This window comes from Doryrhamphus excisus, chromosome 11 (genome assembly GCF_030265055.1).
Source record: "Doryrhamphus excisus isolate RoL2022-K1 chromosome 11, RoL_Dexc_1.0, whole genome shotgun sequence".
NCBI classification, from domain to species: domain Eukaryota; kingdom Metazoa; phylum Chordata; class Actinopteri; order Syngnathiformes; family Syngnathidae; genus Doryrhamphus; species Doryrhamphus excisus.
In genome coordinates, this window is record NC_080476.1 from 15,716,452 (window position 1) to 15,728,416 (window position 11,965).

Consider the following 11,965-nt stretch of genomic DNA (forward strand, 5'->3'; position numbering starts at 1 on the left):
ATTTCAGATGACCGCCTCTTGCAAAAAAAAAAAAAAATGAACATGTCAATGTGCTGACATGAGTTAATGTGCCGTTTTTGGTGCAAATGAAGCTTGTTGAACGCCCGGTAACACAGTAAATTGTCCTTGTCATAATGCACTATTGCGGTATCGCTAATGGGATGGTTATGCACAGCATTGTCAGAACAATCCATTATCTGCACAGCATTAACATCCTCATTAGCATGTGGCGTGTCCCCCGGAACATCACCGCAAATACCAACAAGGATACAACTATGTTCATGGTGCCTGATTGAGCAAGATCCCAAAAAAACGAGTGCTGAATTGCATCATAATAATAGCAGGCATTGTTGTGGGTGATCTATTATGACTGATTGCTCAATTTCTATTGAGTCCAAATCTATTTCCCTACCGGCTAACCTACTGACAGGTGATGGGTGTTGATTTTACAAGTGGTAATTTCGTAACGTAACACTTCAGGTTTTTTATGGGTTGAGTGCTGAACCTAATGGAATAATTGGAATAATCCGAAATCGTCGGCGAAGGTTTAAGGCGGAGCGAGTTTTGTGTCAAGCATAAAGATTTTATAGCCGTCTAACTGTCTGGGATGTACTGTTTTCTGCTTTTAATACAAAAAATCGTATGTGCATCGAATCGTGGGGACCGGAAGGCAGAGCCTGACGTTATTATGTTTGGGTTTCATTCTTTTTACACACACACAATAAAAGCGAAGCCTCTTGAGATTTAACCTCGCCAAACATGAGTCGTCCATCTTCCTGTGACACTCGGGTTTCAATTCCTTATACTTTTATCTAATTTGATCTCCCTGTAATTGCTCTATCTGTCTAGTTCTCAAGCTTTAGAAAGGAGAATTGATGAAATCATAAGTCTCCGCAGCGTAGCGAGGGAAGAAGCTCGGTGAAAGAAAACGACAGTGAAACCCTCGAGGCCGAGCGAGTCTGACACTTTATGTATTTTTTATCTACGACGAACGGCAAAACTCGGATGGGATTCTCCTTGCAGCTCGGCTATTACTCACAGAGGATGATGATTTAAATAGGAGTTCACAACAGCCCAAACTTTGGTTCTTTCACCATCGACTCTGTTTTGGTATCGCTGGTTTTATACGGAGGCATTCAGAACCAATCAATTTAGACAAGTCTATTCATTAGAGGCTGATTTGAAGAAGAGCAAAACATTGAGTGACTAATTAAGGCCAGAGAGGGGTGAGTAGTTGTCCAATTACTTAACAAGGTGTGGCTTTCTTATTCTGACATGGTTCGTGTAAGTGGAAGCGATAAGCCTTGAATAGAGCAATTTATTTCTTACAATTATGTAGGCCCACTCCCGTAACTAAATTGAAGTGGTTAAAACCTGCGGGCTATGCAGCGTGGCGACATATTTGACTTAAAGTGGTGTCACGTAACAAAAAAAATGGCAAGTGGTCGTAGAATTCAAACTGCAGGCAAACCAATGAGGAAAATACAATTTGCTATTGACAGCTGTCAGCGCAAATGATTGGATAAATAAATGGCAGAACAATGGCTCTTTGAGTATTGATTGACCTCTGAGTTAATGAAAGTGAACTGTTGGAAAGATTGAAACAGGCGGAAAAGACGGAGGAGGTCAGCTCATTGGCTCGGTGAGGTGATTTTGTGACTTTAAATTTCTGGGCTCGAGTCCTTGTCAATGCAGTTTGAATTCCGTGGCTTCATCTATCACGTTTTTTAAAAAACAAATACATTATATATTTATTTATTTTTATATTTTTATATTTTTATATTTTTATATTTTTATATTTTTATATTTTTATATTTTTATATTTTTATATTTTTATATTTTTATATTTTTATATTTTTATATTTTTACATTTTTATATTTTTACATTTTTATATTTTATATTATTCATTCATTCATTCATTCATTTTCTACCGCTTTTCCTCACATATTATTATATTATTATATTATTATGTTATTATATTATTGTATTATTGTATTATTGTATTATTGTATTATTCATTCATTCATTTTCTACCGCTTTTATATATAAAAAACAAGATCTATTGCTAGCGCCAATGGATTTCTATGACAACATCCTCAATTTGTCCAGAATACGGTCATTAATAAATTATTTTATTTAATAATTAAAATTATTATTATTATATAGAAAATGGACCGGTCCCCGGCCCGGCGGTTGGGGACCCCTGGTATACAGCATTTTTAAAATATCACTTTTCATGATCGGGGGAAAAAAATCTGATACCGACCGATATCACATTTTTAAACTGATATCGGTCCAATAATTATCGAATACCACTAGTCAAAACCTATGCATATTGAAACAAATCTTACATTTCTTTTGCGTAAAATGCTAAATGAACTAAAATACACATACAAGGCATTCGGAAGTGAGTAATATGCAGTATTATACACTGGTGAGTAGGTGTCAGTAATGATACTGTAATATTCGGTGACACACGCAACACAAATGCCGGACTTGACAGGCAGTATGATCTCTAATAAATAACCATAACAGTCAGTATTGTACTGTGTACTTGGACTTTTTTACTCAAAATGTTAAAAATGATTGGTATCATAAAGAAAATGCATTTATAAAATATTATAATAAAACATTAGTATTTATTTAAACTGTAGATGTGTGTATACATAGTCATGGAAAAAAATCAGTTTCTTGTTCATTTTAATGCCTGGAACAACTAATGATAGCTTTATTCGGGCAAATATAATGACGACAAAAATAGCTCATACAAGTTTAATGTTTTTGGCAGTACAGCGCTAACGCTATTGATGTAAGAACTTAAGTGCTTTTGGTTATTATCCAGGAAACCATGGAGGTTGCTGGATATATCAGCTCTTAAATTAAACTCTTATAGGGGCTATTTTTGTTGCCCTCATTATATCTGTCCAAATAAATGTACTTTTAGCTGTACCGGGCATTAAAATGGATGAATACACTGAAGAAACAAGGGTGGTCTAATATTTTTCCCATAACTGTATACATATGAGATTTATATTTTTGTATTTTTGTGATGACTGCCTCCAAAAAAACATCTCCACATGTCCGTAAAAAACACATTTGCCGGCTATCTTGGTTGTATTTAACGCCTCCGTTCATCAATAGTGATATATAATATTAGATGGACAGTACATGTGAAAACTGGACAAAACCAACTATTTCCGACTGTTTTAATGCATGTAAACCTACTAAATGAAGCGTGGCACAATTACTCCTTAATGGATACAAATGAGTAGCCGTTTTCTCATGATGTCCAAATTAGCATCTTTGATGATAAAACAAAAAGTACCTCCAAAGAAGAGATTCCAAACATGATCTCCCGGGCTGACAAACAAACAGATGCGGTTTGAAACGCCCCCTCTTGGCAGAGGAACTAATGCTACGTGTTGCCAGCAAAGCCAAGATTAGATTTTCTCCATTTTAGCCGGCTGCTTCTTCACCTTCACCTGCAGAGATCTCCTGTGAGGATTTTCAGGGATGTCCTGAATCCGCTCAGCTGCCTCGATTTCTCCACACATTGTCTTGTATCTTGTAAAATTAGAATTTTTGCATATTTGGACTGTTTTGAAAAATGACAATGAAAAAATGATGATATGCTAGTATGAGTTATAATGATGCACTAACACAGTGTATGGATTTTTGCGATAATAATGTCACACAGAGTTGATGTGATTATTATGACCTCTGACGATAAAGTCAATAAAGTACGACATTTACAAGGATAAAATTGGACAGTTATGAGAAAAAAAGTTGTACATTTATGTGAATAAATTGGGAATTTTCAAGAAAAAAGTCAACAATTTTTAGGAAAAAGTAGTCATTTTACGAGACTATAGTAGTAAATTTACAATTTTGAATTTATGAGAAAAAAAGTTGGAAATTTACAAGGATAAAATTGGACAGTTATGAGAAAAAAAGTTGTACATTTACGTGAATAAATTGTAAATTTTCTAGAAAAAAAAGTCAACAATTTTCAGGAAAAAGTAGTCATTTTACGAGACTATAGTAGTAAATTTACAATTTTGAATTCATGAGAAAAAAACTAACAAATTTGTGAGGAACAGTCGTAAATTTACGACAAAGTAGTACATTTACAAAAGTAAAATTGTAAATTAATGAGAACAAAAGTTGTACATTTACAAGAATAAATTATGAATTTACGAGACAGTAAATTAACGAGAATAAAGTAGTAAATTTAAAAGTGTAAAATTGTACATTCATGATTGTAAATTTACGAGAATACAAGTTGGAGATTTTACCAGAAAAAAAAATTATAAATTTGTGGGCAAAAAAAAAGTATAAATGGCAAATTTACAAGAACAAAGTTGTAAATTTAGGAGGAAAATAGTCGTGAGCATAAATAATATAATCATTGTGTCGTATGTGTCAGAGGGACGATAGAGCATAGGCAAGCTTTTATTTATAACATGGCAGCAAAATATTTTTTTTCTCATATATTTACGACCATGTTCAAGAAATTTGTGATTATTTTAATACTCTGTCGTAACGGCCATCATTGAGACAGCTTTACGACTTTTTTTCTTGTAAATTTGCAACTTTTATTCTCGCGAATTTACAACGTTTATTTTTGTTAACGTCACGACTTTGTCGTACTAAACTGCCTGGTCAAGAAATAAAGATGTGCGAGTCGTCAAGAGAAGTAGTAGGCATTGATTATCCGCCCCAAGGAATGATTTGTACCAACCTCCAGGGCAACAACATCTTCTACAAAACATGCTTTTTCTTCTTTGTGGTTAATGCAATGAAATCCCTGCTGTCGTCCGCTAGTGTCATGTCTCCCTCTAGTGTTGAGTACTGGCAATGCTCTCTACTCTGCACATCCAAACAGATCAATAAAACAAGCTACATCTTGTTTCATTAGTTGGAAATGGCAGACATAACATTTCAGCATTTACTGGTGCAAGTGGCTCCATAATAACACGTATAAACACTAAAAAATAATAATAAAATCTAATTGAAGAGAAAAACAAGAAGCAGCAAGTCAAACTAGTGATGACTGTCAGTGAAAAACAAGAATCTATACTATAATGGACACATTTGTTTCCATCTCCCTTCTGTAGTACATAAATATCCTCCGGGGTGTTCACAATCACACCTATGATGTCATAGTGCATGTTTGTGTGTGTGTGTGTGTGTGTATGTGTGTGTGTATAGGGGGTATGTAAAACATCAGCAGGCTTCATTCTGAAGTCTGACTCATTCCCATATATCACGCAAGCGCACCCTTTGCATCATTTCTCTCATATTTGCTTGTTTTCATTTTCATCTGTTTGGCAGCCAAAGGTGTCGCAGAGGCAGAACTGTCTGAGGAAAAACGATGCATCACTGACACGCTCCATTAACATGTTGGAAGGGTGAGGTAACCTCTCGGTGACTCACGAGTCCGCAAAGAAGTAGATCAACCATTCCAAAATCTCCATTGGAAGGTGGACCTCATTGAAAAGGAGCTTTCTCCAAGTTCACTTTGTTAAAAAAAAACCCTGAGACAGTCTTTTCTGTTCTCTTCTCCACCAGAACAAGACTGGGATGGACTACAAGGCCATGATTGGTGCAATAATTCACAAGATAAGTCCGTTGTTCCCACTCTGGATCATTGTGCAAGATTTCACCAAGTGGGGTAACAACGATTAAGATGACAAAGGTGAGGATCCAGCCATGAGTTACAAAGAAAGAGCTGGTTAATGATGTCAAGGGAGTTGGGAGCACATAGAAAAACATCATCGCATATTGCTGTAATGGGTTGAGATCCTACAGTGCTCAAGAAGATCCACGTACAGGCCCATCTCAAGTTTGACTGCGATGTTATTCAGCTAAGAATGTTATGGTCACTCGAGACCGAAATTGAAAGGTGAGGATGATGTCAAGGGAGTTGGGAGCACATAGAAAAGCATCATCACATATTGCTGTAATGGGTTGAGCTCCTACAGTGCTCAAGAAGATCCACATACAGGCCCATCTCAAGTTTGACTCCGATGTTATTCAGCCAAGAATGTTATGGTCACTCGAGACCAAAATTGAAAGGTGAGGATCCAGCCATGAGTTCCAAAGGAAGAGCTGATTAATGATGTCAAGGGAGTTGGGAGCACCTAGAAAAGCATCATCACATATTGCTGTAATGGGTTGAGATCCTACAGTGCTCAAGAAGATCCACGTACAGGCCCATCTCAAGTTTGACTCCGATGTTATTCAGCCAAGAATGTTATGGTCACTTGAGACCAAAATTGAAAGGTGAGGATCCAGCTATGAGTTACAAAGGAAGAGCTGGTTAATGATGTCAAGGGAGTTGGGAGCACCCCTTTGCATCTCTGCAAAGGGTACAGGAAGACCTTGGATCTTGGATGGGAACCCATGGCAATGACCAAACCCATGACAAACCAACCAAGCAGTGGATCAAGAAAAATCAATCCCATAGACAATTTGTGAAAACCAATACACTCTTGAGAAGATCTTAAGGAGATTCTCAGTAGAGCTTCAAAATGCATGAAAGGTGAGACGCACCTGAGATGTGCATTTGAGCTTTAGCTTGTGCAGGGGCGTCAAACGGCAGACGGCATTCCTCATGACCGGAAGTCCTCGTAATGACTGACTTTTTCACTGTAGTTCCCAATTCCCTCCTGACAAAGGACTTCTTCTACAGGAATAAGCTCAGTCTTTTGGACCATCCCGTGTGTTCCCAAGATCTAAATCCAACTGGGAACATTTTGGGAATGGATGTCGAGGGAAGTTTACAAAACCGGGCGTTATTTCCAGACAGTCCATGCCCTTTGTGAAACCATCTTCACCATCTGGAGGAACAGTTCCACGAGCCACCTGGAAACGCATGCCCAAACCCAATTTTCAGGTGAGTAACAAGAATGGCGGCGCTACTCATTGTTTTGAGCGACGGTCTTCACCTTCTGATCGGCTGATGAACATTTTTAATGATCTCTTTTTGCATTTTTAAGCTGTACTCCGAACCTCCTTAAGACCCAACAATGCAAAATGTAAGTTCTTGCAATTATGGTAATGGTAATGGTTTAATTTGATTTGAACATGCATCAGATTACAATTGAATGCATCACATAATCAGTTCACAGTTCCACATGTCCAAAAGGAGTAGGAAGAAGCAAAGCTTATTAAATCCTACCCCTCCATCTGGTACTTTTACAATCAGTAACTGTTACATTTGTTCACTTCCTGCTTTCCTAATATAATTTTAGTTTTTGTATTTATTATTATTTTTAAATTAAAAAGAATTAGTGTTTTATATAATAATATATCATATTTTATATAATAAAAAATATAATAAAAAAATAATAAAAAAAATATTTATTTTTTAATTTTTTCCCATTATTTATTTAGTCACATACCGAAGTACCAGGTGATATCATCCAATGACATAATGGGTACCACAGTAAGTGTCAATATAGTGATATATATATGTAGCACATCATGACTGGTTCTTAGCAAACATCAATTGCTTGTATTGTTTCTTAAATTGGCACATCGTTGTGCATTGTTTGAGGTCCTTACTCAATCCATTCCATAGTTTGATTCCTACAATTTCCATAGTAAGTCTGTTCTTTTGAGCGCTTTTGTTGCTGTTGCGTTGAGCTTTGTTGCAAAATTAAAAAACCCAAACCCCAAAGTATTTTTATGACAACTGAAAGATGCTGTCATTGCATGTCCACAGAGTCTGCTGAAGATGAGAACATCAACTGGCACTGCAGCGAGTGAGGGCCGTTGTGCCAAAGAAGGAGGAGAAAGAGACATGCTGTCACTGTGCGCCGTCAGCCACGCTCGTCTCGCACTGGTGAGTCAAGGTTTTCCAGTGATTCATGTCTGCCAAACCACGGTCCTCCTTTTTTTTACACCACGCGCATCTTATTCTTCCAATTATTCCACTCCTCCTCTCCATTTATCACTTTGTCCAAAATTCCCTTTCCTTCCTGCCTGTTAATTGTCGCAGTACACCAGCATGCCTGCCGTAGTTCTCCTCAGGCCAACTCTTTTCAGCACGGTCTTTAGGGCCCTTGGTGCGGCCTCCAGGATGTGAGAAAAATAAATTCCCACACCCATTTGTACCTGCGGGCCAGTGGCGCTCCGACAGGGGATTTCACCGCACTGATGACGGGGCACGGTCTTCCTTCCTGAACCCACATAAATCTGTCGGTGAACGCCATACCTACAGTGTAATATTAAAAGTGTTTTTCATGACCTTGCCGCTCAGGAGGGGAGAGCAAAGCAGGCTGTTGTTGGCTAACCCGAGCAATACGTGCTTAGAATTAGTTATTTTTTGATTGACGCAAATTTATACAAATAGCCCGCTGACCTGACTACGCTGCGTGTTAGCATGAAGTCCTTGAGTTTACATTAAAGCTCATTTAACAATCACTTAAATTGTTCTTATTATACCTCCTTGTTCAATACATATAAAAACAAAACATGTTGGAGTGGTTATCATGTGACTATACCAGGATATGGCTGCCCCAAAATGGCGGCACGTCAGGTATGCTAGCTTATTTTAAGGCCATTTTATTATCCTCATGCTTTAATAGAATGTGAAATATTACAATTCAAACGTTCTTACTATATTTCTACAACGAATTAAACTTTTTAAAAAAAGCTGGAATGGTTATCATGTGACTATGCCAGGATATGGTTTCCCCCCAACATTTAGCGTGTTAGGTAAGCTAGCTAATTTCCTTAAGCTTATTTTTTGCCGTTTTAAAGCTCATTTAACAATCATTGAGTGTCAGATATTAAACTTCATTTATTATTACTATATTTTTGTGTTCAATTCATCTAAAAATAAGCTACAAAATATGTTAGAGTGGTTGTCATGTGACTATACCAGGCCATGGCTGCCCCAAAATGGCGGCATGTCAGGTAGGCTAGCTTATTTTAAGACCATTTAATTATCCTCATGCTTTAATAGAATGTGAAATATTACAATTAAAGTGTTCTTACTATATTTCTACAATGAATTCAAATTTTTAAAAAAAGCTCAAAATAATTTTGTGTTATTATTATTATTACAGTCCATGTCCTTTGTGAAGCCATCTTCATCATTAGGTAAGCTAGCTTATTTCCTTAAGTTTATTATTATTTCCTTAAGTATATATATATATATATATTATATAAATATAAATATTTTATATGTTAAATTCATCTAAAAATAAGCTACAAAATATGTTGGAGTGATTGTCATGTGACAATATAGTCAAGCTCATTTTAAAGGCATTTAACAATCTTTATTGTTTAATAGAGTGTCAAATATTATAATTCAACTGCTCTTACTATATTTTTCAACACTCATTTTGGAGTGGTTGTCATGTGACTCCCAGCATGTTGCGGCAGAAAGACCCTTAATTTCCCTCAATTGCCATTATTGAAAACAATAATAACAGTTCAACCATGTGCACGGTGACCATGCTATTATTCCATTATTATTTAACTTTACGTGGCTCCAAAAACATGACAAGAATGAACTTGCGAGGGCATTCATCAAGTCAGCAAAGGACCTCTGTCAGTTTACACGCACGGCGTTACAGCCTCCCGGCCAGAGGCTATAATATATAATTTAGCACCCGTTGCAGAAGTCGATGTGATGTTTGGAAGTCACCAGAAACAAACAATATATAATTGTAATATTTAATTTGGATGTTTAGAAAACTGCTTTACAAATATACAGACAGTCAAAGAGAAAATAAATACATTTGTACAAAAAATGGCGGCAGATGTGTCAAAATGATCATACTTCCTTATGATGCAAATACCTAACAGTTTGGCCCAGAATTTTTAGCTCAACGTCAAATATAATATTATATAATATAATATCATCCAGCATCAGTGAATGACAACAACATCGTTTTGCGTCTTTTAGAACATGCACATCGTTCTGCACCTGATCATTGCACTCATATTTATATTTGATGAATTACATTCCATGACTCAGTTAAACCGATCGCCAAAATCCTCCCTGAGATCATTCAACAGTTCAACGACGTTCATGGTAGTTCACAGTATTTCTGAGCCCACAGAGAAATTGTGCTCCTGCTCCTGCAGGTAGTTCATTTGCCAGGGAAGTCCCAAATTTGGAGACGGCTCCACAAAAGTGTCCATGTAACCCTGAGTGCAGGAACCCCATAATCCAGGCTGGTACCCCAACCCGTCACCCACCTGAGAGAATCGCAGTGGGCTTGGCGGATGTTCATGAGGGCTGCCACAGTGGCCACGTGAAGTGTAAAGGTGTCCTTCCGTGGGATAACACGGGTAGTGTGGCGAAGGGGGGCATGAGGAGATGCTGCTATCCATGTAGACGTGATGCTCCATGGGGAGCCTGTACACGTGGGGTGCCTGTTGGGGCTGCAGATGTTGGGATACGGATGCATGCCAGGGAGCGTAACTCTGGTGCTCCAGACGAGGCATTGTCACTCTTGTCGGCTCAAGTTGAGAAGCCGCCATTGGCGTCGGCGCCGCCGCCGATGACCTGTTGCATTCCCGATGGGTGCAAGGCTTTCCTGGAGGGTTAGTGCTCAGGAACACGGAAAGAGCAGAGATACGATTGATGGCCCTCTGCAGTGTAGCGATCTTGGAGAGACGTTTGCCGCTAAGGTCGTGGTTCAAGGCAACCCGGAGAGCATTGAAGGCCTGGTTGTAGTCCATAATGCGTTTTCTCTCACGGACATTGGCGGCCATACGTCGAGCTTTGGAGCGAACCGGCCTATTACGTTTCTTGGTCTGACCCTCCTCTGGGTCGCTCGGGCTGCTAGTGGAGCTCTCGCTGTCCTGGAACGATGCCTTGGGACTTCCTTCGCTCTCACCTTGACCAAGAGCACCAATCTCCAGCTCTTCTTCGGAGATCTCTGATTCTGCGACGCTGCTGCAGCTCATTGTGTCAAAGTAGTAAAGACTCGACGTCGGTAAGAACAAGAACCCTGCAGATGCTCAAGGGGCTGTCGGTGTTTGCTACTTTGCCGACAGCCCGGCTGTTCTCCTCCCCTTTTACTCCTCTGGAGATCACTTGTACCTCAGGACAGGTCGGCCTGCTTTTTATAGCTCCTGAAGTCACATGGTACAGTCACCTGTAAGGAATGGTGCACTCTCTCCCTCTTCCAAGTTTATGAGTGCCCTTCAGCCAAATGGCACTGTCACCTCCTCCTCCTCCTCCTCCTCCTCTGACTCTCCCTCACATCCCTTACAAGTTGCAACATTTTACGCCGGGCGCACAAAAACAAAACGCACATCATAATCGGGAAATATCAATCCAGGTTTTTATAGAGGGATGGGTGCTCCGATAAGTCCTTCCGGCGATTACAAGTGGCTTATGAGAGAATTAGTTTACCTTTCTTTTTGACACATTTACCTCGACTATGCTGCAAAATGGTACATCAGTGACAATTGGGAAGTAGTAAGACTCAAGTGTGATTATTTAATTTGAGGTATTGTAAAGAATTTTTTTTCTCACTCACATACTTTTATTAGCGGCACGGCGGTCGAGTGGTTAGCGCGCAGACCTCACAGCTAGGAGACCAGGGTTCAATTCCACCCTCGGCCAATCTCTGTGTGGAGTTTGCATGTTCTCCCCGTGCATGCGTGGATTTTCTCCGGGTACTCCGGTTTCCTCCCACATTCCACATGCTAGGTTAATTAGCGACTCCAAATTTTCCATAGGTATGAATCTGAGTGTGAATGGTTGTTTGTCTATATGTGCCCTGTGATTGGCTGGCCACCAGTCCAGAGTGTACTCCGCCTCTCGCCTGAAGACAGCTGGGATAGGCTCCAGCAACGCCCGCGACCCTCGTGAGGATAAGCGGTAGAAAATGAATGAATAAATTAATGAATATTGCCAAAAAAAGTACAAAAACCGTGACATTACATATATAATTATTTTGAAAATTACTTAAAATATTAATTTAGATGTAT

The 11,965-nt window shown here is 38.8% G+C and overlaps 1 protein-coding gene and 1 long non-coding RNA gene across 2 annotated transcripts; one reads left to right on the forward strand and one right to left on the reverse strand.

The window, feature by feature from the left end:
• The first annotated feature begins 5,341 nt into the window (after window positions 1-5,341).
• On the forward strand, window positions 5,342-6,830 carry LOC131138628 (uncharacterized). Its single transcript, XR_009132120.1, has 3 exons — window positions 5,342-5,484; window positions 5,573-5,699; window positions 6,696-6,830. It is a non-coding gene; the product is annotated as an uncharacterized LOC131138628 (long non-coding RNA).
• A 2,580-nt stretch (window positions 6,831-9,410) lies between these two features.
• On the reverse strand, window positions 9,411-11,428 carry bhlha9 (basic helix-loop-helix family, member a9). Its single transcript, XM_058087340.1, has one exon. It carries the CDS (start codon window positions 10,931-10,933, stop codon window positions 10,058-10,060), a length of 876 nt encoding a protein of 291 aa, XP_057943323.1. The 5' UTR covers window positions 10,934-11,428; the 3' UTR covers window positions 9,411-10,057.
• Window positions 11,429-11,965: the final 537 nt, after the last annotated feature.